We start from the raw sequence: 27336 nt of genomic DNA, 5'->3' as shown, positions 1-27336 counted from the left end.
GGTTCCCGAGGGACCACATTTTAGATGTGGATTTCTCAATGAAGGAAACTTTTCTCCTCAGCAGATTGTTTTTTAGAGGTTGCCTGCTTTAAACTCTGCATTTTAGAGAGCAGAAGGGCAACTAAGGCCCTGTTAAGAAATACTGCTTTAAAGCTGGGATCAGATCAGCGGATGCCGCTTCCTGGAAGTTCATGAAAGCCAGGTAATGAAAAATCAGCGTCACCCCTAAAAATGATCAACCAATCAGTCAATCAATCAAAGGTCTTTATTGAGAACTTACTCTCTTCAGAGCACTGTACTAAACTCTTGATCAGGGGCTAAATATTGATGGCTTCCTTCTCCCTGGACTATTTCTTGTTTTTCTTTCCCTTCTATATTTCTTGCCCCTTTTATTTCTCCTCCTTTCTCCTACCCTATTTTGGTAAAGAGTTCTTGTATTTTTTGTCTTCTTTTCCTTACCCCTTCTTTAGCTGTCTCTTTATTATTTATTTCCCTGATATTCTTCCTCCTTCCCCTCTTTCACCTACTTTTGCTTATATTTCTTTATAGATGTATGTTAGAGAAAGACTGTGAGAAAGAAGGAGAAAGAAAGAGAATGTAGTCTGTAAGCTTGTCGTGGGCAGGGAACATTTCTACCAACGCTGTTCTGTCAAACTCTTCGAAGTGCTTAGTACAGAATTCTGCACACATTAGGCGCTCAATAAATACAATTACTTGATGGATTGAAAGGAAGATGGAACACAAACTCTTCCTGGTTTTCAAAACCACGTTGCCCCCCAAACCCCAAAACTTCAATTTACAATCTTCCAAAAGATTGAGGAGACTAAGACTCTGCCTGCTAAGGTACTGATGGTAGAGAAAGTCAGACAGGCATCTGTGATAAAGAGAAGAATCTAGATGCTGCATTGGGGGAAAGAGGAGGTATTCACTGTTCCACCATGGTTGGATCGTTTTTTTCAATGGTATTTGTTAAGCACTTATTATGTACCAGCCACTGTACCAAGCGCTGGGGTAGATACACGTTATTCATGTTGGACACACTCCCTGTCCCACATAGGGCTCACAGTCTTGATCTTCATTTTAGAGACGAGGTAACTGAGGCACAGAGAAGGGAAGCGACTTGCCTAAGATCGCACAGCGGGCAAGTGGCGGATTCAGGATTAGAACGCAGATCCTTCTGGCTCCCAGGCCAGTGCTCTATCCACTAGTCCACGCTGATGGTTTGCGATTCAAGTGTCACCTGCGATCCGCTCCGCTGTGTGCTTGCCAAACTTTGAACTGTAGCTTACAAGCCACCAAGATAGGGAATTCCCTTAATCGTGCTTATACTTGTTCGGAGGTCCTTTGGGGACCGCGTTGGAGGCTCACTTTGAGAATAAAGTGATTCTAAAATATCTACAGCCCCCGGAGGGGGAGGAGAAGTTCCTCTCTGTGTCTTGCCAGCTCATGACCCATGATCTAGAAGAGGAGAAAGAGATTGAGTCATGCATTCCAATTAATTCCATTTGTCTTAACAAGGGTTTAGCAGGGAGAGTTAGTTTCAATCCTGGGGATTCCTCTGAAGGCAATCACAACTGTGGACCCCCAGGGTAGCCTAGAATAGGTTTTAAGCCTCCAATATCTCCCCTTAGCACTTATATTTATTCACCTAGCTCCACCTCTTAGGCATATTCTCAACTTTTAACTTACCGTCACTGATTTATCCATATAATGGTCCACGCTTCTGTTATCGGCAGCTAAAATGTTGTTTCTTTCTCTTCCTCTATTTGATAATGGTTTGTGTCTGTCAATCTCTCCCATTGGACTAGAAGCTCCTTGAGGGCAAGGACCGCATCTCTTAGTCGTAATCTTCCCAAGTGCTTAGTACGGTGCCCCGAAAACAGTAGGTATTCACTTAAATCCTTTTGGTTGATTAGGAAGGGGGAAAAGGAAAAGTGGAGAAAGGTGGGAAGGAGCAGTGTGACCCAGTGAATAGAGCATGGGCTTGGGAGTCAGAAGGACCTGGGTTCTAATCCCAGCTGTGCCACTTTTCTGCTGCTTGGGCAAGTCACTTCTCTATGCCTCAGATGAGGAAACTGAGGCACAGAGAAGGCAATCCTACTCCCTCCTACTTAGACTGTGAGCTTCATGTGGGACAAAGACTGTGTCCATCCTGATTCACTTGTATCTATCCCAGCATTTACAACTGTGCTGGCTGCATTGACAGCTCTTAAGTATTATTATTATTATTATCATTTGGTAGTATAGTGCCGGACAGGTAAGGAGGTCCCTAGATTACGGTACATCAACATGCTTCTTGGAGAAATCACTGCGAAGCACACTGTAACCAGGGAGAAAGCTTAAATTGCATTTTCCAGTAAGAGTCAGTACGACCGACTTGTAATACAGAAATGAAAAAGATTGGACTGCCGTCGACCATTTCAGGCTGCAATTTTAAGAAAATGCTTTAGAACGAGGTATAGAAAAGAATCATGACTAGGAGAGTACAGTGAAGCTTCTCTTCCTATCTAGGATCACAATCGTGATGCCATTCATGTTATTTGCCAAGTAATTTAGAGGCAAATACTCAGGCCATCTTGGTTTTTATGCAAGATATTCAATGTGGACAGGAAACATGTCCACCAACTCGTAGTACGGTGCTCTACCCATAGTAAGCGCTCGGTAAAAACCACTCTGGATGAAGGTCTTCAGCTTTCTTCATGTGAAAACGCAGCTATATTCTCTATCCCCAACCTTCTGAAACAGCAGGCACAAGTGCTTTCGATCACAAAATAGCAGGCAACAAGCAGAGTCAAAGCCCGAATTCTCTGGCCGGTACTGAGTCTGTTCACGGAGAGAATTGGCTTTATTCAGAAATAAGAATGATCTGGCTTAGTCTCCTCACTTCTGAGTAAAGGAGCAGTTACTGTACGCGCTATTTACAAGCCCCAAGAGAAACAGCGGTACTCTGATTCCATGTACAGAAGTCAAAATATTACTATTGGCCCCAGGGTCTGCAGTGAAGCCAGACTTCTGCCCCAGATCCTAATGGATGAGGAGGGCTTAGGTATGTGATCCCCAGAAGGTCATTCATTCAATAGTATTTATTGAGCGCTTACTACGTGCAGAGCACTGTACGAAGCGCTTGGAATGTACAAATCGGTAACAGATAGAGACAGTCCCTGCCCTTTGACGGGCTTACAGTCTAAAGTCACGGGTTCTAATCCAGGATCTGCCAGGATCCCCTCCCCTCCGCTTTGCCCTGACTTGCTCCCTTTGCTCTACCCACCCCCCCCCCCCCGCCCCACCCCCGCAGCACCTGTGTATATATGTACACATCTATAATTCTATTTATTTCTATTAATGGCTGTTTACTTGTTTTGATATCTGCCTCCCACCTTCTAGACTGTAAACCCGGTGTGGGCAGGGATGGTCTCTATCGCTCAATTGTACTTTCCAAGCATTTAGTACAGTGCCTGCAGAGAATAAGCTCTCGATAGATATGATTGAATGAATGAATGAATGCTTATATCTACCCCAGTGCTTAGTACAGTGCCTGGCACATAGTAAGCCCTTTACCAATACCATGATGATGATGATGATGATGATGATGATTCAGCATCCACCAATGGTTTAAATTAATCATCATCGTCACCATAGTATTGGCTAAGGACTTACTATGTGCCAAGCACTGCAGCGTGGCTCCGTGGAAAGAGCCCGGGCTTGGGAGTCAGAGATCATGGGTTCGAATCCCGGATCTGCCACTTGTCAGCTGTGTGAATAGTGGGCGAGTCACTTCACTTCTCTGTGCCTCAGTTCCCTCATCTGTAAAATGGGGATGAAGACTGTGAGCCTCCCGTGGGACAACCTGATTCCCCTGTGTCTCCCCCAGCGCTTAGAACAGTGCTCTGCACATAGTAAGCGCTTAACAAATACCAACATTATTATTATGATCACTAAGCTCTGGGATAGACGCGATACAATCAGGTCCCACACGGGCCTCATATGGTAAGCAGGAGGGAGAACAGGTATTGAATCCCCGTTTTATAAATGAGGGAACTGAGGCCCGGGAAAGTGAAACGATTTGCCCAAGGGCACACAGCAGGCAAGGTGCGGAGGTAGGATTAGAACCCAGGTCCTCCGGCTCACAGGCCTGGGCTCTTTCCATGCTGCTTATGAATCCATCCAGAAGTGACATCCGTTCTCGGCCCCGAGTCGGGCTCCACAGAACGGTCACCGGCACACACATCAGCAGCAACCCCAGGCAGCAGGGCTTTCGGGGAGGGTTCGTTCTCTGTCTTGCTCGCTCTCTCTACCTCTACCTCTATCTCTATCCCTCTTCCTTCTCTCTCTTACTCCTTTCTCTCTCTTCTCCCTCCTCTCTCCGCTCTCCTCTCTCTCTCCTTCCCTCTTTCTCTATCTCCCTCTTTCTTTCTCTCTCCCTCCCTCTGTTTCTCTCTCCGTCCTCTTGCCTCCGTGCTGTCGGTACAGGCTCTTTAGTTTTAGTTCCTCAGAATATGCTATTCACTGAGCTCACAGAATTCCTCCACTGACCTCTAGTGTTCCCCCTGCCACATCTCTCCCTCCAAATAGAGGCTCCAGTTTCACATGGTTTTTTCTCAAGTTCATTTTGAATCCTCTTTTAATAATAATAATGTTGGTATTTGCTAAGCGCTTACTACGTGCCGAGCACTGTTCTAAGCGCTGGGGGAGACACAGGGGAATCAGGATGTCCCACGTGGGGCTCCCAGTCTTCATCCCCATTTTACAGGTAACTGAGGCACAGAGAAGTGAAGTGACTCGCCCACAGTCACACAGCTGACACGTGCCAGAGCGGGGATTCGAACTCATGACCTCTGACTCCCAAGCCCCGGCTCTTTCCACTAAGCCACGCTGCTTCTCTTTTGGCATTCTACACTTGATTGATCGATGAGTGATTGATTAGAATTGAAAAAAGACCCACTCTAGAATGGAAAAGTTCACACAGACCACTAACTGCAGAACGTAAACCGTAAAAAAAAATTAGACTGGAACTAAGTGGAGACTAGATAATCTACTTTCTCTGGATAATATAATAGCTGAGACCCAGCATGGCTTAGTGGATAATAATAATAATATTGATGATGATGGTATTGGTTAACCGCTTACTATGTGCCCGGCACTGTTCTAAGTGCTGGGATAATAATAATAATAATGTTGGTATTTGTTAAGCACTTGCCAAGCACTGTTGTAAGCGTTGGGGTAGATACAAGGTAATCAGGTTGTCCCACGTGGGGCTCAGAGTCTTAATCCCCATTTTACAGATGGGGTAACTGAGCCACCGAGAACCTAAATGACTTGCCCAAAGTCACACAGCTGACAAATGGCAGAGCCGGGATTAATAATAATAATGTTGGTATTTGTTAAGCGCTTTCTATGTGCCGAGCACTGTTCTAAGCGCTGGGGGAGACATAGGGGAATCAGGTTGTCCCACGTGAGGCTCACAGTCTTCATCCCCATTTTACAGATGAGGGAACTGAGGCACAGAGAAGTTAAGTGACTTGCCCACAGTCACACAGCCGACAAGTGGCAGAGCTGGGATTCGAACTCATGAGCCCTGACTCCAAAGTCCGTGCTCTTTCCACTGAGCCACGCTGCTTCTCCACACAACCTCTGACTCCCAAGCCCGTGCTTTTTCCACGAAGCCATGCCGCTTCTAAGCCAGATATGGGCCTGGGACTCAGTGGACCTGGGTTCTAATCCTGACTCCACCACTTGTCTGCTGTGTGACCTTGAGCAAGTCACTTCTCTTTGCCTCAGTCACTTCATCTATAAAGTAGGGATTAAGACCGTGACCCCCCCCCCCCCGTGGGACAGGGACTGTGTCCAACCTGATGAGCTTGAATCTACCACAGCACTTAGTACAATGCCTGGCACATAGTAAAACTTTAACAGATACTATCTTATATAATATACAATAATATATATCCCCATCGTCCCATTCCCCTTTGTCTCCAGGCAATTTCACCAAAATCATTCCCAGAGAGGTAGGGATATTAAAAAGGCTTTTTAAGCCTTTACTATGTGCCAAGAGTTGTCCTAAGCACTGGAAGAGATACAAGATAATCTATTTGAACAGAGACCCTGTCCCACTCGAGATTTACAATCTAAATAGGAGGAAGAACAGGTATTGAATCCCCATTTTACAGGTGAGGAAACTGAGGTGCAGAGAGTTTATATTGCTACCTAGTTATTAGTGAATGAAGGATTAATTGAAACCTAAGTAGGTGGACATTTTCACTCCCTTAAAGCATTCTGAAAGTTTCCACGGTACATCGAGTTCCAGATGAGTGGCGGAAGAGACGGTCAATCAGAGTGGCAGTGTCATTACTTAAATCATTTGTACATTTCCAGTTTTCTAACAGCTCTCTGGATTGTCTGTTGGCATATTATGCACCTGGACTTTTCATTTGCACAAGGATTTGGAGGGTTGGAAATCATTCCAGTGTTTTGAGAGGATTTGCGATGGATCTCGCCAACTCCGGCTTTTTCAAGTAAAGGGCTGTTTTCACTTCTTCACCCCATTCAGTGGCATTTGTAGTCTTTCAATTCTAGATACAGATATGAGGATTATTCACTCAATAATATTTATTGAGCGCTGTGTGCAGAGCACTGTACTGAGCACTTACCGCAAAGAGCACAGGACGATACAGTATAAAATATTCTAGACTAGACTCCAGTCAGCTAAGTATAGTAATGATACTAATAGTATAATAGTAATGGTATTTGTGAAGTGCTTACTATGTGTCAGGTGCTGTTTTAAGCTCTGGGGTAATAATAATAATAATAATGTTGGTATTTGTTAAGCGCTTACTATGTGCCGAGCACTGTTCTAAGCGCTGGGGTAGACACAGGGGAATCAGGTTGTCCCACGTGGGGCTCCCAGTCTTAATCCCCATTTTACAGATGAGGGAACTGAGGCACAGAGAAGTGAAGTGACTCACCCACAGTCACACAGCTGACAAATGGCAGAGCTGGGATTCGAACTCATGACCTCTGACTCCAAAGCCCACGCTCTTTCCACTGAGCCACGCTGCTTCTCTAGAAGAGATACAGAGAAGTAGATACAAGCTAATCAGGTGGGTCACAGGCCCTGTCCAAGAGGCTCGCAGTCTTAATCCTCATTTTACAGATGAGGTAACTGAGGCACGGGCAAGTTAAATGACGTTCCCAAGGTCACACAGCAGACAAGTGGCAGAGCCGGGATTAGAACCCAATAATAATGCTAATAATTATACTTTTTAAGCCTTTACTATGGCAGAGCCGGGATTAGAACCCAATAATAATGCTAATAATTATACTTTTTAAGCCTTTACTCTGTGCCGTGCACTGTCCTAAGCACTGGAAGAGATACAAGATAATCTATCTGAACACAGAGCCTGTCCCACTCGAGATTCACAGTCTAAATAAGAGGAAGAACAAGTATTGAATCCCCATTTCTCAGGTGAAGAAACTGAGGTGCAGAGAGGATAAAATGCTACCTAATTAAAGTTATAAAATCCAGGGTTCAGATTTGCCAGGAGACGCAAAGATGTTTAATAAAAAGCACACCGTGATTAATCAGGCTTGTAGGACCAGGTAGAATGCAATTACTCCAGCTGACAGTGAATTTGAATCACTCTGAGTTGATGTGATCAGAAAACCAAGTCCTTTGACTCCCTGCTAAGAGCTGCAGGCCATCGGAGAAAGTGAGCCTCTGACACCACACATCTCTTTGCAAAATGCCATTTTGATTTCCCCTGCAACCCGAAGTGATGTATTGTTTTATGAGACACCCCGATGCTAAAGAGAACCAGAGAGTTTATCAAATTGATCACCAGTTCTGTAGCAGCAAAGGACGAGGGGGAATTCTTCTGCAGCCCGATACGCCATCGACGATTTCAGAGCAACTGGGATCCCCAGAAAATTGCATCTTGTCCTGTCTAATGGCACGACCCTTCCATTTGCTATGCACCTGATGTCCTTTGGATACTAAATGTGGGACCTAGAATTTTCTGGATGAATCTACTCAGTTAGTGACCCATGATGAGTCAGATCAGGGCAAGCTGTAGCTGTATCAAGAAATGGTCTAGTGAAATGGAGAATCCCTCTCCACTGACAATAAATGGTGCCAATTAGTGCAATGCCCTGGAATTTCTAGAGAGATGAACTTAGAGGGCTCTAGGAGTCGTGAAGCAAGCAGCATTCAACTGCCATTTCAAACCGTGTAGTCCTGGGATAGGCCGATTCCCCGGCACTCTACAGCTAGAGAACCAGACAACCACCCTCACGTTGTACTAAAATCGGTCGGATCCTGTCTAGTTCTGTCACCAGTCCCTTGCTCCTCAGCTGAAAGAGGAGAATAGAAAACGGGGGGGGGGGGGGGGGTCAGAGAAGAGTCCCCACGATGATTGAAAGTTTGGAAAAGAAGTGAATGAAGGAGAGGTTTGGAAAGAATGGGACGAATTGGACCAAAAGTAGGAGGAGGACTCTCACTCGGAGGATGGCAGCCGTTACCGCAGAAGGTCCAACGATTAACCGTAGCAGGTAGGCTCCAGTTTATAGGTAAAGGAGAATTTTGTGACATTCAGAGTTGTCAACCACTGGAAGAGGTTATCAAGAAAGGTTACGGAAAGGGAGATAACAGAATCTCCTCTGAAGGTCTTTAGAAATAAAATGGACAATCATCTTAATCAATCAATAGTATTTATTGAGCACTTAGTGTGTACAGAGCACTATGCGAAGCACTTAGGAAAGTACAACACTTTGGAGTTGGAAGACAGGTTCCCTGGCCACAAGTAACTTACAGTTTTAGATTGGGAGCCCCTTGAGTGTCAGGGACAGTGTTTCATTCTCACCCACGGATTCTATGCCAGAGTTTAGCCTAGTGCTTAGCACACAGAAGCACTTGGTGAATGTGATGACTACTACTACTAGGCTGGAACAGGTGCTGTCCTAACGACAGGAAGATGGGCTCGATCTTTGAAAGGGCTCTCTTTGGCTTGTCCTCTTTCCTGCCTTTCTCCTGGGGTCTTGTATAACGCGCGGATAACTAATTTGACAGGTGTCGCGAATATTCCCATGGAATCGATGGATTTAGATCAAGTGGAAGAGAAACTCCGGGCGCAAATGGAGGAAGAGAAAAAGAGGTGCCAGTAATTCTCTTAATGTTTGCTCGCATTAGTAGAAAATTAAATGGGTCCTCCTCCCACTTCCCTCCCCCGATCTCATGATGCAAAATCACCCCTTCTGGACTTCCTGTCGTGTCTTCAGAATAGTTGCATCTGGGAATTGTGTTTGCTCTGCCGTATCCTCTCTCAAATGGCAGATTGTTTCATAAAATTCCAACCTGTCAGTCATTTAAGAAATGTAAAATCCTAAGCAACTGTGTCACAGGATTCCTTCAGTGCTTTGAAACACTGTGCTATATTGCCAGTTGCCTCCTGTATCGTATCTGATGAAGATGTGCTGGTCTGTTTCCCCGAGGCTATTTCCACTGATGGCTCTCTAAGCAGAAGTTACAGGTAATTTCTTTTGATTTCACCCTAGCTACAAAACAATGTTCAATCGCCTCAAAGGCCTGAAAGTAGAAATCGAACATCTGCAACTGCTCATGGAGAAAGCCAAGGTGAAGCTGCAGAAAGAATTTGAAGCTTGGTGGGCAGCAGAGACTTCCAGTCTGCAGGTATCTCGTTCCCCTGTTTTTCTTCGCTACTGGGCATCTGCTGTTCTAGAGGTGTCCAGGCAGCACTGCCAAGCTCAGCAGTCCAGGATGAAGAAATAAAATCGTCTCACTCTGGAGATGAAGAGTAGTCCCATCCATTTTCCGTGAAGAGGGAGCAAGAGGGTTCAGTGCCAATTTTTTCTCCACCCTCCTGCAAGCCAGCTTGGGAAGACTAAGCAGGAGATAATAATAACTGTGGTATTTGTTAAGCGGTTACTATGTGCCAAGCACTGTACTAAGGACTAGGGTGGTTACAAGCAAATCAGGTTGGACAAAGTCCCTGTCCCACATGGGGCCCACAGTCTTAATCCCCGTTTTACAAATGAGGTAACTGAGGCACAGAGAATAATAATAAATAATGGTATTTGTTAAGCATTTACTATGTGCCAAGCACTGTTCCAAGCACTGAGATAGATACAAGGTAATCTGGTTGCCCCACGTGAGGCTCCCAGTCTTAATCCCCATTATACCGATGAGGTAACTGAGGCACAGAGAGGTTAAGTGATTTGCCCAAGGCCGTAGAGCAGATACGTGGCAGAGCCGGGATTTAAACACATGACATTCTGACTCCCAGGCATGTGCTGTTTCCACTAGGCCGCCATGCCACCAAGGAGAAGTGATCTCTCCACCCCCCTATGACCCTGCGTTTGTTGGGAGTGGGGAGGAATTCCATGATCGGGGGCTTGGAAAAGCTGTCTCTTGCATTCCTACTTGCATCTTCCTGATTGCATCTTTGTGACATCAGTCAGTCCTCAAGATCCCTACCACGATCTTGGTTTACTGGAGAAAATATCTCTCATATTCGTACATGACCAGTAAGTTACCTTATAGGGTAAAACGCACTTCAAACCAAACTAAAACAAAGCTGAAAAGCTGATGATAAGGTGGAGGAGTGAGGAAGGGGGGGCTTTTTTTAAAATGCCACCATCAGCTATTTGCTCTTCACATCTTTTTTTTTTGCTTAATGGTATTTGTTAAGTGCTTACTATGTGCCGGACACTGTAATAATCTGGTTGGACACAATCCATGGCCTTCATGGGGCTCACAGTCTTCATCCTCATTTTAGAGAGGATGAACCCAGATCTTTCCGACTCCCAGGCCCCTTGAGCTTTCCACTAGGCCACACTGCTGCCCTGCTTCTCCTGAGGAGTAGTCCTTTGGAGAGATCCTTCTTCGCCTAAGGGATTTGCTGATTTTCATATCTGTTTCATAGTGGTGCCTGGGGCAAAGGTGGGGAGAGAACACAGGGAAATCGCCGTACTTTACAGAAGCAGGGATTTTAGAAATAACAATGATGGTATTTGTTAAGCGCTTACTATGTGCCAAACAGTGCTCAATCCCCATTTTCCAGATGAGGTAACCGAGGCACGGAGAAGTTAAGTGACTTGCCCAAAGTCACCCAGCTGACAAGTGACGGAGCAGGAATTAGAACTCACGACCTCTGACTCCAAGCCCGTGCGCTTTCCACTAAGCCACGCTGCTTCTGTAGGAGAGAACTTCCTCACAATGAGATATTTAGTAGAGGTGACCAAGTTTCTCCTTCCAAGATCACCCTCTAGACTGTAGGCTTGTAAGCTCCCTGAGGGCAGGACTCAAGTCTGGCAACTCTGTTGTACTGTACTCTCCCAAGCACATGGATTTGATCACTTTCTTCACCCCTCCCTCTGCCCCACAGCGCTTACATCCATATCCGTAATTATTTATATTAAGGTCAGTCTCCCGCTCGAGACTGCAAGCTGGTTATGGGCAGCAGAGACGCAGCGTGGCTCAGTGGAAAGCGCCCGGGCTTGGGAGTCAATGAATCCCGGCTCTGCCACTTGTCAGCTGCGTGACTGTGGGCAAGTCACTTACCTTCTCGGTGCCTCAGTCACCTCATCGGTAAAATGGGGATTAACTGTGAGCCTCACGTGGGACAACCTGATTACCCTGTGTCTATCCCAGTGCTCAGAACAGTGCTCTGCACATAGTAAGCGCTCCATAAATACCACCGATTGATTGATGGATAAGGAGAGGAGTCTAAGGGGGGGGACTCTAGACCGTAAGCTCTTAATGGACAGGGAATGTGTCTGTTATATTGTTATATTGCCCTCTACTAAGCGCTTAGTACAGTGCTCTGCACACAGTAATCACTCAATAAATACAATTGACTGAAACAGCAGTTTTAACAAGGGCTCTAAGAGACCAGTCAAACCGAACAGCAAGCTCCCTGGAGTTTATGAAGCCGCATCCTCAAGAATCTCACCTTCTCCAGCTTGGCCTCAGGGCACCTAACTAACTCCTTGGGGGCCAGGGACCAGGTATTTACCTCATCTATATATTTCTTTCCCAGCACTTAGTACAGTACTTTACACATAGTAAGCACTCAATAAACACTCTTATTACTGCATGCAACTTGGCCAGCCAACTGATTTATTCTGCAAATTCACACCAGGTGGACTCAGCCTTTCCAAAGGGCCTTTAAATAATAGAGAAGGAGTTTGAGTTAGTGGATGGAGCATGGGCAAAAGGGAGTCAGAGGACCTGGGTTCTAATTCCGGCTCTGCCACGTGTCCGCCGGGTGACCTGGGGAAGTCACTTGGCTTCTCTCTACCTTAGTTTTTTCATCGGTAAAATGGGGATTAAGGCCGTGAGCCCCATGATGCACAGAGACTGTGTCCGACCTAATTAACTTGTGTTACCTCAGCTCTTACAATGCCTGGAATATGGAAAGCACTCGAAAAATACCACAGTTATAATAACAATGACAAATGTGGTATTTGTCAATAATAATAATAATAATGTTGGTATTTGTTAAGCGCTTACTAGGGGCCGAGCACTGTTCTAAGCGTAGACACGGGGGAATCAGGTTGTCCCACTTGGGGCTCACAATCTTAATCCCCATTTTACAGATGAGGTAACTGAGGCACCGAGAAGTTAAGTGACTTGCCCACAGTCACACAGCTGACAAGTGGCAGAGCTGGGATTCGAACCCATGACCTCTGACTCCAAAGCCCGTGCAGATAATCAGATCCCACATGGGACTCACAGTCTAAGTAGGAGGGAGCACAGGTGTTGAGTAACCATTTGGCAAGCAAGAGAACTGAGGGACTGAAAAGTTAAGTGACTTGCCCAAGGTCACACAAGTAGGTATTTATTGAGTGCTCACTGTGTAAGTGGCAGATCTGGGATTAGAACCCAGTTCCTCCGACTCCAAGGCCTGTGCTCTTTCCACAAGGCCCAACTGCCTCTCAAACTGAAATCTTTTTGGTCCAACAGGAAAACCCACCACCACCAACTCATTCAACAAGTTCCTGGAAGTCTTCACCCTCCACTCCTGAGTCCCAGCACCAGCTAGAAGGCAAAAGGTAATGCGTTCATTCATTCAATCGTATTTATTGAGCACTTACTATGCTCTGTAAAGCACTGTACTAAGCACTTGGGCAACTACAGTGCAAAAACAGACACATTCCCTGACCACGCGAGCTTGCAGTCTAGAAGCTCAGCATGTATGTTCTCAGTTTGAGCTGTAAAACTTTTTTCCTCTCCCCAGTTTGATTCTACGGCCATTTATTTGAAAGTTTGCTTGCAACATTACAGCAGTGTAGCTTAAGAAGCAGTGTGGCCTAGCGGATAGAGCATAAGCAGTCAGAAGGACCCGGGTTCTAATCCCAGCTCCGCCACTTGTCATTTGTGTGTCCTTGGGCAAATCACTTCACTTCTCTGAGTCTCAGTTACCTCATACGTAAAATGGGGATTAAAATCGGGACAGGGACTGTGTCCAACCTGGTTAACTTGTATCTACCCCAGTGCTTAGAACAGTGTTTGGCACATAGTAAGCACTTAACAAGTACCATAATAATAATATGCTATACTATTATTATTATTATGTCCGCCCCAGAGCTTACCACAGTGTTTGGCCCACAGTAAAAGCTTAACAAATACCACCATTATCAGTCGCAATGGTATTTTGTTGAGTGCCTGCCAAGTTCGATGCCTTGTGCTAAACTGTTGGGAAAGTACAAGGGACACTGCAACGATACAGAAACAGCGCTTTGCTTTCCACTCCATAGTCACAGCCTGGCTAGAGCTGGGAGAAGAGCAGCTGTTTCCAGTATTCAGGAATGTGAAATCAATCAATCAGTGGTATTGACTGAGCACTTACCGTGTGCAGAGCACTGTACTAAGCGCTTGCGAGAGTAGACTATAGCACTATAACAGAATCGGTAGGCACATTCCCTGACCACAATAAGCTTACGATCTAGAGGGAACTAGAGTTATGCTGGTTAATGGAACAGGCTAGTATGACCTTTTCCTCAGCTCTTTGTGATAAAAGTAAATTAAATCCTGGTCCTCCCTTCTCTCTTGCCAACCGGGACCTGATTTGTATTTTCTAGCCCCTTCCTCCGAGTGAGAGCTAGAAATTTGGCAGTAGATTCGAGTTCTGACATTTTTCCCATGGGAATAGATCCGACTGTGAGGCTAACTCAGGTTGGCTCCAACTCACTAGAAAATTAAGCTGCCATTCACCAGGGACACCAGACTACCCAGGACTTCATTAATTCCTCAACACTGACAGATTGTCCTAAAGCCTCTGTCCTACAGTTATCAAAGTGAAGCCGGCTTCCAGTTTTCTGTTTTATTGTCTGTAAGCACAGAGCAGGAAATCCCATCAACTGTGGCTTTCCTTTACATGTGTCTTTTTGGATTGACAATTTCCTGTCAACGATAGAGCCCTGAAGTGGATGTTGCAGGGTTTACAGCATGTAGTTCGTAAGGCCAAGCAAAATATATGTATATGTATGTATATATACATATATATATATATATATATTTTTTTTCTTGGTCTCCAGTTTGCTTGTGTGCTTCTTAACTGGCTGCATCTCTCAGGACTATTCTGCAGTACTCAGAGAGTAGAAACCGCTAAGCCACTTCCAGATGGTTGATGAAATGCTTAAGGAAAACAAAAACATTTAATGGAAAGGTCAATGTGTGGCTGAGGTAGCGGAACAGAAACAGAGTGTCCGAGATAGCTCAAATATTTTCAACTCACTGTATTTCTGTTTTCCTTGACTGTGTGTAAACACTGCCAGAACGTTTGTAAACTATCCCAGGTGGAGAGTGATGCTCCGAGAATATGTAGGCAGGGTGGAGGAAAGCGGCCTAGGGGAAAGAGCATAGACCTGGGAGATAGAGGACCAGGGTTCTAATCCTGGTTCTGCCACATACCTGCTGTGTGACCTGGGCAAGTCACTTCATTTCTCTGCCTCAGATACCTCATCTGTAAAATGGGAATTACGATTGTGAGCCCCATGTGGGACAGGGACTGTCTCCAACCTGATTAGCTTGTATCTATCCCAAACCCTAGTACAATGTCCGGCACATAGTAAATGCTTAACAAATATTATTATTATTATTATTATTTGCAACCTTAGGCGAGCTCCTTAATTTATCTGTGCTTCCATTTCCTCGCTCACAAAATGGGGATTAAATCTCTCCCTTGTACTTAGACTGTGTCCAACCAGCAGCTTATCTTGAGCTCAGTATAGTGCTTGGCACATAGTAAGCACTTAATCAGTACCATAAAAGATGGAGCATTTCTGCCAATAGCTGCTGTGTGACCTTGGGCTTAACTTCTCTTTGCCTCAGTCACCTCTTCTGTAAAATGGGGATTAAGACTGTGAGCCCCATTTGGGACATGGATTGAGTCCAACCTGTTGCTTTTGTATCTATCCCAGCACTTAGTAGCATATAATAAGCCCTTAAAAATTAGCATTAAAAAAAAACATACGTGGGCTTCCAGAGGAATTCTCCAGCACTAGTCATAACCTCTCATTCCATTTTAAGTGCCTAGTACAGTGTCCTGCACAGAGTAAGTGCTCAATAAATATTATTGATTGATAGATTTTGAGAGTAGCCAGACAGTTTGCACAGATCACCAGGAATAGTCAGATTCCCTGGTGGGTCAGATCTTCTGAAAACGTGTCTCCAAGAAGTTTGGCGAAAAAGCAAATGTCTCTCCGGGAAAGGGAACTTTAACACGCAAAGAGGAAGGGAACTCACTTTCTCACAGCCAGAGACCCCTCGGGGTGTTTTGTTAACTATCCGGCCAGTTTGAAGGGTGGGAAGCAGAATTTTCATCTCAAACCTTGTCTGACGCGTCCCATCCTCGTGAACAGGTGAAGGATCCTTCCCCATTATGCCGGGGGGGGGGGGGGGGGGGGGAATGGGGGTTCCCCAGTAGGCAGGAGGGGCGTTGGCTCCAGGCCACAAGTGTTGAAAAGCAGTCCCGGATGAACTCCTTCCTTATATACTCTTCCTCTTTCCCCTCAGTGCTTCGGCCTTCTCAGCACCCAACACAGCCTATGTTATTTAAGACAGGGAGCCAAAGACATTCCCAAAGTGTGCGTTATAACATGTCTGCTCATTTCTGCTGCCGCCAGGTCAAAGCTCGCAAGTTCATTTCTGTTTTTTAAAGAAGACATTTTTGTGTGGCATCCAGTAAAGTCAGTGAAAAGTCTCCGAATGTATACGTTTGGCTCTGCGCTACGAAACTAGGAGACACGATTTCATCAACCTCGTGGATGCCTGCCCGATTCTGGCTCCCTCCCTGGTTTTCATTTGAGAAGTTTATCTTTTTCTCGGGTAGCAGTTCTCCTGCCCTTTAGATGTTTTCCACGCACAGGGGTTGCAAGTTTAAATGAGGAGCGGCCAAACAGGGCGACCCCGTGAACCATCTAAGAACAGCTACAGAAGTTTGAGTTGTAAGACACCAATGTCGGACGGCTTTAATAATTATGGTACTCGTCGAGCTCTTACTGTGTGCCAAGTTCTAGTTACTATGTTCTAAGTGCTGGAGTAGATACAGAGTGTTCACGAAGAGAAATTGATCCTCCCCTTCTTCCCATCCCCTGCCAAATAGCCCGGTGATGGTGGAGTTAATTCCTCCTCTAGACTGTAAATTCCCTGATAAGACTGGAAGCTCCTTGAGGGCAGAAAGTGTGTTTATCTCTCTCTGTTGTCTCTAGATTGTAAGTTAGTTGTGGGCAGGGAACCCGTCTACCAATTCCGCTGTATTGTCCTCTCCCAAGCACTTAGTACAATGTTCCACAGACAGTAAACCCTCAATAAATACAGTTGATTGATTATTGTACTTTCCCCGATGCTTAGTACAGAGCTCTGCCATGAGAAGGTGTTTGATGAATAGAACTGGTTGGTTGATGGATTCGCAGAGAATAATAATAATAACGTTGGTATTTGTTAAGTGCCTACTATGTGCTGAGCACTGTTCTAAGCGCTGGGGTAGATACAGGGTAATCAGATTGTCCCACGGGAGGCTCACAGTTAATCCCCATTTTCCAGATGAGGTAACTGAGGCACAGAGAAGTTAAGTCACTTGCCCATAGTCACACAGCTGACAAGTGGCAGAGCTGGGATTCGAACCCATGATCTCTGACTCCCGAGCCCGGGCTCTTTCCACGGAGCCACGCCGGCAGCATGACCTAGTGGAGAGAGCACGGGGCCTGTGAGTCAGAAAGACCTAGGTTCTAATCCCGCTCTACCACTCGTGTGCTGTGTGAGGATTGAGAGATCATCTTTTTCTATGGTGTCTGATAAGCACCTACTTAAGTACTAAGCACTGGGATAGATACAAGCTAATCACGTTGGACACGGTCCCCGTCCCTCAGGGCTCACCGTCCTAATCCCCATTTTACAGCTGAGGTAACTGAGGCACAGAGAAGTGAAGTGACTTGCCTCTCTGGGGAGAGGCAAGATGGACCCACACAAAACCAGTACTGACTTTGACAGTGAATCGGAAACGCCAGGAACGTAGTCCACACGGAAGGAGCATGATCTCTCACTTCCATTCGGAGCCTTACAGCGGGCTCTGTCTCCAGGCCAGATTCCCCCGCTGCCTCCCGAACAGTGGTACTTACTGAGCACCAGTTTCAAGGAAGAATCTTCAGGGGATTGTTCGACCACAAGTCACTATCAGTCAGTCGTATTTATTAAGCACTTACTGAGTGCAGAGTACTGTGCTAAGCACCTGGGAGAGTACAGTATAGCAATCTAACGGACTCATTCCCTGCCCACAGTGGGCTTACAGTCTAGAGGGCGAGACGGGCATTAGCGGAAATAAATCGATTCTAGATATGTACCTTAGTGCTGTGGGGCTGGGAGGGGGGAGGGATAAAGGGAGCAAGTCAGGGCAACGGAAGGGAGTGTGAGGAGAGGAAAGGAGGGCTTAGTCAGGGAAGCCCTCTTGGAGGAGATGGGCCTTCAGTAAGGCTTTGACGGTGGGAAGAGTAATTGACTAACGGATACGAAGAGGGAGGGCATCCCGCCAGAGGCGGGACGTGGGCGAGAGGTTGGCAGCAAGATAGACGAGATGGAGGTACACTGAGAAGGTTGGCATTCATAATAATAATGGTTTTTGTTAAGTGCTTACTATGTGCAAAGCACTGTCCTAAGCGCTGGGGAGGATACGAGGCGATCAGGTTGTCCCACAGTCTTAATCCCCATTTTACAGAGGGGGTAACTGAGGCTCAGAGAAGTTAAGTGACTTGGCCAAAGTCACACAGCTGACAAGTAGCGGAGCCGGGATATTAGAGGAGCAAAGGGTAGGGGCCAGGTGGTAGTGGAAGAAGCGCCCTTTGGCAGGGGCCCAGCTCTGGGCACAGGTGTCGGGATGTGGCATCGATTGTGAAATGAGCCCCTCCTCAGTCGCTGTGCTGGAAATGACCCTGCCTAAGCCAGTGGCTCCAGATCTAAACGACAGATCACCAGAAAGAGAGTTCTGCAAAGAAACTAAAGCAGGCCCTGCCATCTAGTGGGAGCGTTCGATCCCGAGACGGTTCACAGGCCAGAGTCCCTCGGTGTCGCCCGTCCCGCCGTCCACCCCCGCGCCACGTCCTCCCGCGTCGTGGAACGCCCTCCCTCCTCACCTCCGCCAAACTCATTCTCTTCCCCTCTTCAAAACCCTACTTAAAGCTCACCTCCTCCATGAGGCCTTCCCAGACTGAGCTCCCCTTTTCCCTCTTCTCCCTCTACCCCCTCTTCACCTCTCTGCAGCTAAACCCTCTTCTCCCCCCGTCCCATCCCCTCAGCACCGTACTCGTCCGCTCGACTGTATGTATCTTCATCGCCCTATTTATTTTGTTTAATGAGATGTACATCGCCCTGATTCTATTTATTTGCCATTGGTTTAGTGAGATGTCCTTCCCCTCGACTCTATATATCGCCATGGTTCTCGTCTGTCCGTCTCCCCCGATTAGACCGTGAGCCCGTCAAAGGGCAGGGACTGTCTCTATCTGTTGCCGATTTGTACATTCCAAGCGCTTAGTACACTGCTCTGCACAGAGTAAGCGCTCAATGAATACTATTGAATGAATGAATCTGGGGGTCCTCAGGCCGAGGCGTTCCATGACAGTCCCCGAGAGATCTTTCTTTTTTATGGTATTTGTTAAGTATTTACTATGTTCCAGGCACTCTACTAAGCACTGGGGTAGATACAAGCTAATCAGGTTGGATAAAGTCCCTGTCCCACGTGGGGCTCACAGTCATAATCCCCATTTTACGGATGAGGTAACTGAGGCCAAGAGAAGTGAAACGGCTTGTCCCAGGTCACACAGAAGTCAGGTGGAAGAGCCGGGATTAGAACCCAAGTCCTTCTGATTCCCAGGTCTGAGCTCTATCCCCGAGGCCACTCTGCTTCTCATCGTGTCTAACCATGAAAAGATAACCAGGACTTACAGGAAATCAGGCAGTAGTCCTATTGAAGCAGCGTGGCTCAGTGGAACGAACACGGGCTTGGGAGTCAGAGGTCACGGGTTCGAATCCCAGCTCTGCCACTTGGCAGCTGTGTGACTGTGGGCTAGTCACTTCACTTCTCTGTGCCTCAGTTCCCTCATCTGTAAAGTGGGGATTAAGACTATGAGCCTCACGTGGGACAACCTGATTACCCCGTATCTACCCTAGCGCTTAGAACGGTGCTCTGCACATAGTAAGCGCTTAACAAATACCAACATCATTATTATTATTATTATTATTCAAAGTGAGGAGGCTGATAGAAATTCAGCGTACCTTTACATTGACCTCTAATCCAGCCTGGGATAGACTCCACCTACCCCCTTCCTCCCTAAAGACTATATGAGCATATTGTAGCTGTACAGCGTAATCTCCCTGAGGGCAGAGAACATGTCTACCAGCTCTGTGGAATCGACCTCTCCCAAAGAGTACATACAGTAAGTGCTCAGTAAATACCATTGATTGATTGACAGCTTTCACGTAGAGATCATTTAAAGCTCTAATGAAATCTGATTTTCTAAGCCAACTGATAATTGGCAGATTGGCTCAGAATCAGATTTCTCATTTGCTACGCATGTTTAATAATTATGGATTTGTTATTTGTGGTAGATATTTGAGAAGCAGCATGGCCTAGTGGATAGAGCATGGGCCTGGGAGCCATAAGGTCCTGGGTTCTAATTCCGGCTCTGCCACTTGTCCAGTGTGTGACCTTGGGCAAGTCACCTAACATCTCCCTGCCTCGGTTACCTCATCTGTAAAATGGGGATTAAAACTGTGAGCTCCCCAAGGGATAGGGACTTGATGATCTCGTATCTACGCCAGTACTTAGCACAGTGCCTGGCACGTAGTAAGCGCTTAAGAAATACCATTTAAAAAATAAATAAACCACACGTTGAGGTCTTTGAAATTTACAAAGCACAAGACCTTGCTTTCCTTGCAGCAAAGGAATGGAGGATGTTATAGGAAATCAATGACAATAATTCCATCACATCTTTCACGTTATTATTTTTTCTCAAGCTAGGTTATTTTATATCGAGGTCCCCTCAACCCTTTTACGCCATCACTCACTATTAAGATGAATAAAAGAAAAGGGGGCTCCTTTTCACATAGGCAACCGATCCTAAGGCAGACTCATTTCAGATGAGGAATACTGGCCATATTTTACTTGGTGGCAGAATACTCATATATTCGGTAGGGCACTGTTGTAAAATGCAATTCAATTCTTGTATTATAGATCAATGCTTTCAGTCTTTTTGAAAATTACCTTTTTTTTTTTGCCTTAAAACTTGTCATGCCGAACACATCTGCCACACTGTCATCATCATCATCAATGGTATTTATCGAGCGCTTACTGTTTGCAGAATACTGTGCTTGGATGAATACAAGAACTAGGCCAGACTTTATAAGGCCTATAGATTTTGTCTCCGCCTCTGGATTTGCTCCTGGCACTTTTGCTCTCAATTTGGCACAGAATGATTGAAAAAGGGCTTTTTATGGGAAATTCTGTCCTCACGGGTACCCTCTGGGCTCGGGAGTTCTTCGGATCAACAGCTGTGACATAGACATGAAGATCATCACCATCAAAGGCGTTTATTGAGTACCTATTGAGGGCAAAGCACTATATTAAGCACTTGAGCTTCCCAAAGGTGAGTATTCAAGGGGCAGGCTCTGCAACAGAAGTAAGACGCGGGACCACTGCCCTCCAGAAGCTTACCATCTAATGAACAGTTGCGGAGTTGGCTGTGTTCATGGAGTTTCCCTCTCTGGCTTGATCCGTATTTTACTTCTCGGGCACATTTCCACATAGGCTTTCTCCAGTCAGTGCTACAGGCAGTCAGTAATCAATCAGTGGTATTTATTGAGCGCTTACTATGTGCAGAGCACTGTACTAAGCGTTTAGGAGAGTACCATAAAATAGAGTTAGCAGACAGAATCCCTGTCCACAGTGAGCTTTCAGTCTAGAGGGGGAGACAAGACAGGCAACAGACAAATGTTCTGGGAAGGAATTTACCCTAGCTATGGGCATGGGTGTGGTTCTAGCGTGGGAATGTTTCCACCTTTCAAAATGCTCCAGCAAAATATTTACAAAAACCAAGGTGGTGTGCTTTGAGTCAGAGTATTTTCTCCAAGGCAAGCCTGTTCTTTGTCAGCGGGCTAAGCCCAGAGCGATCTATTCCCCTACCCTCATTTTCTTATGGTACTTACTACATGCCAATACTGTACTAAGCACTGGGTAGATCCAAGGTTGACGCTCACAGTCTGACCAGTGGGGTAACTGAAGCACAGAGAAGTGAGGTGACTTGCCTAAGTTCACACAGCAGACGAGTGGTGGAGAGAGAAATAGAAAGAATTGCTGCCCAGGAGCTAGCGGCGACCTCACCGTATTTACCCCCGTGTCAGCTTAATCCCTCCGAAATCCACAGGGGAGCTTCAGGAGGCAGACCGGGGGACTGCCATTTTGTTCCTAGCAGAACTTCTACGGTTAAAATGCTTAACTTAAATCCTCTCTTTCCAGAACAACTAAACATAGGAACACGTCAGAAAGGAAAAAGAAAAGGAAAAAAAATAAGACCCACTCAATCACTGATCTCTCTGATGGTTTTGGATTGTTTCAGGGCGTCAGAGAGTTCCGGTTCATCCATCCCACTCACCGGAGACAGCCAGACGGACGCTGACATTCTGGCTTTCGTCAGGGCCAGGCAGAACTTGATGCAGAAGAGAGGTAAAATCCGTATTTGCCCCGTGGGAACCAATCATCTCATTGATCAGTCGATCACTCAGTGTATTTATTGAGCCCCGACTATGTCCAGAGCGCTGTATTTAGCGCTTGGGACAGTCGAATACAACAGAAATAACCACACAAATACTATAATTATTACTATTATTCTTACTGTGGGTGGAGAATGTGTCTGTTATATTGTATTCTCCCAAACACTTAGTCCAGTGGTCTGCACAGAGTAAGCACTTAATAAATATGATTGACTGACTAACAATCGGCCTTGCCCCCACAGCATTTGGGGCAGGATGGGCCATGCTGGAGGGTGGATCAAGATGGCAGCATGGCACCCATCGCTTGCCACCTGCCTGCCGGACGTGGCCCTGGCCAACGGCATTTGTAGAGCGCTTCATTCATTCAGTCCATTCAATCATATTTATTGAACCCTTACTGTGTGCAGAGCAGTGTACCGAGAACTTGGGAGGACACAGTACAGCAATATACAGACAAATTCCCTGCCCACAAAGAGCTTACTGTCCAGAGGGGGGCTTATTATGTGCCAAACACAGTACAGGGTAATCAGATGGAGTGCAGATCCTGTCCCTCCCAGAGCTCAGAGTTTAATTGAGTGGGAAGACAGGTATCGAATCCCTAGTTGACAGGTGAGAAAACTGAAGCCCAGAAAAGTTACGTGACATATCCAAGGAGTTAAAGCAGGCAGGTGGTGGACCAGGAATTAGAGCCCAGGTCTTCTGACTCCCAAGGCCATGTTGTTTCCACCCCAGCCCTGCTGACCAGGCCAGAGCGGGAAGAGGTACAACATTTCCAGACACTTTGTCCGTTTGGGCACCGGGGTTAGGGGCAAGAGGAATCTCTGGCTGGCCCCACAGCCTGATGAGGATGAGCCGAGCGGCCACGGTGTGGGAGAAGAAGGCCGGTGACCAAGGTGAGGTGGGCAACAGCAGAGCAGGAAGGACGAGTGAATTCACGGGGCACCTGCTGTTTTCAGAATTCGGTAATTTATTCTGTACTGCACAATAGAAAGAAGCAGTGTGGCCTAAGTGGATAGAGACTGGGCCTGGGAGTCAGAGGAACCTGGGTTATAATTCCGGCTCTGCCACTTGTCTGCTGTAGGACCTTGGGCGAGTCACTTCATTTCTCTGGGCCTCAGTTACCTCATCTGTAAAGCGGAGATTAAGACTATGTGCCCCATGTGGGACAGGGACTGTGTTCAACCTCATTAGCTTGCATCTACCCCAGCGCTTAAAACAGTGCCTGGCACAATGTAAGCGCTCAACAAATAGTGTAAAATAAGAGACGTGATCTCAAGAGCCTTCTTACCTTTGCCTTTTCTCCTCTCCTAGTCTTTTTCCTTCTCTTCTTCCTCCTCCTCTTCTTTCTTGTCCTCTTATTTCTTCTCTCTCCTTTGCCTTCTCTTCTTTCTCCTCCTTCTCTTCCTCCTTCTCCTCTTCCCCACCTCCCTCTCTTTTCAGCTCTCTCTTCTATTTCTCCTTTCCCACTTCACCTCCTCAAAGCTCCACCCCTTAATGCCCTGCCCCCTCAGTGAAAACCAGGCCCTGCCCCCTCACCCCCTCAATCCTCCACCCCAAGTTCACCCCCGTACTCAAAATGAACTCTGTCTCTTTCTGGGCTCCTTCCCTTGGTGTCCAGAAAGGCTAGATCCAAAAGACCCAGCCCTAGCACCCTCCCAGAAATGAAAAATCAGAGGACCTGAGTTCTAATCCAGCTCCGCCAATGGCTTGCTGTGATTTAACTTCTCTGAGCCTCAGTTCTCCTGTTCTCCCTCCTACCTAGACTGTGAGTCCCATGCGGGACAGGGACAGCGTCCAAACGAATCAACTTGTATCTCCCCCAGCTTAGAACAGTGCCTGACACATAGTAAGTGCTTAACAAATACCATAAAAAAAAGGAGCTGCCGGCAATGGCCCAGAAGTAATTCCACGTAACAAATAAAACAGAAGTTGGAGGGGTTTTTTTTAAAAAAAAAACAAAAACGGGTTTCTTAGTGACCGCTGGGACAGCAGAAGAAGCTGAGAGCTCGCGATTAATGAAAGCAACAGCTTTCCGTCAGGGATGGAGTGCTGAGGACGAGATCACTTAGTGCTCTGGCCGCAGCTGGCAGATGGGATGGGAGATATCAGCCGGGAGTACTTTATCATCAGCCGCTTATCGGGAAAAGCTGTCAGGTAAACACCCCCATTGCAGACTCAACCACCTTCCACTAGCCGAAGCAAATACTCCACACGCTTAAACTCCCATTTCCCTCTGGTCGTAACTCGGCCAACGTGGTGGAAGGGCTTCTTCTAGAGTCTTAATTAAGTTGATTTTGTCAGCTATTAACCTGGGGGGAAACACTGCAGGGCGAGTTCCAACCCTGGCTCTGCCACTTGTCTGCTGCTTATGACCTTGGGCAAGTCACTTTTTTTATGGTATCTGTTAAGTGTTTACTATGTGCCAGGAGCTGTACTGAGTGCCGAGATAGAGACAAGCTAATCAAGTTGTCATCGGGTTGTCTGTCAGTCAGTCGTGTTTATTGAGCGCTTACTGTGTGCAGAGCACTGAACTAAGCGCTTGGTAGAGTACAGTATAACAGTACAACATAGTCAACATAATAATAATAATAATTATGGTATTAAGTGCTTACTGTGTGCCAGGTGCTGTATTAAGTTCTGAGGTGGATACAAGCAAATCAGGATGGACACAGTTCCTGTCCCACATGGGACTCACAGTCTTAATCTCTATTTCACAGACGAGGAAACGGAGGCACAGAAAAGTGAAGTGCCTTGCCCAAGGTCACATAGCAGAGAAATGGCGGAACAAGGATTAAAACCCAGGTTCTTCTGACTCCCAGCCCCCTGCTCTATCCTCTAGGCCGCACTGCTTCTCTACTTCTGCTGCTCTACATTACTCTGTGCCTCAGTTTCCTCATTTGTAAAATGGAGATTAAGACTGTGAGCCCCACGTGGGACATGGACTGCATCCAACCTGACTAGCTTGTATCTACCCCAGCAGTTAGTACAGTGCCTGACACATAATAAGCACTTAACAAAGACCATTAAAGAAATTTGAGAAAACTCTCCAGTGCTTTCCGTTTTCAAACGTCCGTGATCGATCTATTTAATTTTCAGTTTGCACAAACGTGTGCTGTATGTTGCAATCAATCAGTGGCATTTATTGTGTATTTACTGTGTGCAGAGCTCTGTTCTAAGTGCTTGGGAGAGTGCAGTGCAGCAGAGTTGATAGACACATTCCCTGCCCACATATGATTGGAGAAAGCAGATGTGTGTGAGAGCACCCTCACCTAGGTATGACTAGTTATAAAATATGTCAAATTTGCATTTACTTCCAAGGAGGCTTATTTAAACCAAGGACAACACTATCGACTTGTCTTTTTTAAGGTCTTCTGTTCCTCTTTTTCCCTCGAGACTGTAAACTCGTTGTGAGCAGGGAATGTGTCTGTTTATGGTTATATTGCACGCTCCCAAGGCCTTAATACAGTGCTCTGCACACAGTAAGTGCTCAATAAATAGGATTGAATGAGTGAATGAATGAATTTTTCCAGAGTTTGGACATTTTATGTCTCCTCATATGTTATACCCTTATTTCTTGGTCCTCTTGTCTTAGACTCCTAGAGTTAGAAGAGATCATGAGAGACCATATAGCCCAGTTCCCTGCCTATAAGGGAGTGTTTTAACAATTCAGAAAAGATGGGCATCTATTCTTTCTTTTTAAATATCTCAAGGAAAATATCCTCAAGGACTACTGGGAGGGAGTAGCATTAGCCTGAACCATCTGATTTGGAACAAACTGGAGAAGCGTTGAGAATCGATAATCATTCAATTGAGGTATTTACTGAGCATTTACTATGTGCAGAGCACTATCCTGAGCCCTTGGGAGGGTACAATACAACAGAATTAGCAGACGTGTTCCTTGCCCTTAACGAGTTTACAGTCTGGTGGGGGGGGGGACAGAGATTAATATGAATAAATAAGTAATTTGCAATATATGATTTGAAGATGACTAGTTAAGTCCTGTGGGGTTGGAGTGGGGCGAATAGCAAATGTCCAAAGTTCACAAATCGAAATGCAGAGATGATGCAGAAGAGAGAGAGAGAGCCGGGGAAAAAAGGACTTAATCAGGGAAGGCCTCTTGGAGGAGATGTGACCGCAATAAGGTTATACCCTCCCTCAGTAACCTGTTCCAAGATTTGGTCACCCTGCCCAGCAAAAAGTTCTTGATTGTGAGCCCCATGTGGGATGTGGACTGTGTCCAACCCCGTTTGCTTGTATCCACCTCGGCGCTTAATAGAGTGCACATAGTAAGAACTCAACAAATACCACAATTATAATTATTAGCACATAGTAAGCACTTAACCAATGCCATAAAAAAGACACCTTCTCTGCCCACAAGGAACTGACCCTCTATTAGAAAGGATGGAACCGAAGGTATTTTCTAACAGCGGAATCAAAATAAATAGAAGTGAAAGCTTAAATGAGTGGGAAGTACGTACACAACCGTTGAAAAGGGGCTTCAGGGTTCTGCACCGTCGGGCCCCACCTTATCTACCAGCTCTTTCCACCTGCTCTTCGGCAGTTGACTGCCTTCGGTCTTCCCTAGCCAACCTTCTGGCTCTTCCTCGTTCTCAAGTCTCGCACCTTCTCCCCCTCTCCACACTGTTTCCCCAACTTGGAAGGGAGTTGAGTTTTCGACAGAGTGAAGCATTTGAGCTGGGAAATGGAGGGTGAGAAGAGTCGGTATGGAAAGTAAAAAGAGCTGGCGGGTGGCCTTAAGACCTCATTACTTGTCCCTGGTTCCTTCGGAGAGTCTGATTAACGGCACCTTTATCTCCTTTCAGGTCTGGGGAAGAATTTCTAGGCTCGGTCCAGCTGCGCGCTTCTGTCCACTGAGAGAAATGTTCCCGACACCAGCTCAGTCCCTCTCCTCTCTTGGCAGCTGGGTCCCTGAGATCCTGCCCACCTGGATGGCAGGGAAGAGTGAATGTTTTGTAGGTGTAAAAAATGTGATCCATTCCTCTAATGGGCTCTCGGGAGGCGATGGCTCTGGAAGGAAAGAAAAGGAGCTAAATGAAAAATAA

The 27336-nt window shown here is 46.2% G+C and overlaps 1 protein-coding gene across 4 annotated transcripts in view; it reads left to right on the top strand.

Moving 5' to 3' along the window:
• Positions 1 to 27336, top strand: part of KIF6 (kinesin family member 6) — a 208935-nt gene extending 181599 nt beyond the window's left edge. For 2 of the 4 annotated variants that reach the window (XM_029046859.2, XM_029046864.2), the window contains 6 exons: positions 9062 to 9146; positions 9547 to 9682; positions 12977 to 13065; positions 22120 to 22226; positions 25984 to 26086; positions 27097 to 27336. In XM_029046859.2, coding sequence (XP_028902692.1) covers positions 9062 to 9146; positions 9547 to 9682; positions 12977 to 13065; positions 22120 to 22226; positions 25984 to 26063 — 497 coding nt within the window. In that variant the 3' untranslated portion in view covers positions 26064 to 26086; positions 27097 to 27336. Of the gene's footprint in view, positions 1 to 9061; positions 9147 to 9546; positions 9683 to 12976; positions 13066 to 22119; positions 22227 to 23005; positions 23173 to 25983; positions 26087 to 27096 lie in introns of those variants that run through there. The other 2 variants (XM_029046860.2, XM_039914837.1) reach the window with 2 other exon arrangements.

Source organism: Ornithorhynchus anatinus, chromosome 19 (assembly GCF_004115215.2).
Source record: "Ornithorhynchus anatinus isolate Pmale09 chromosome 19, mOrnAna1.pri.v4, whole genome shotgun sequence".
Taxonomy (NCBI): domain Eukaryota; kingdom Metazoa; phylum Chordata; class Mammalia; order Monotremata; family Ornithorhynchidae; genus Ornithorhynchus; species Ornithorhynchus anatinus.
Note: the sequence above shows the minus strand (reverse complement) of the source record. Positions and strands in the feature narration are given on the sequence as shown.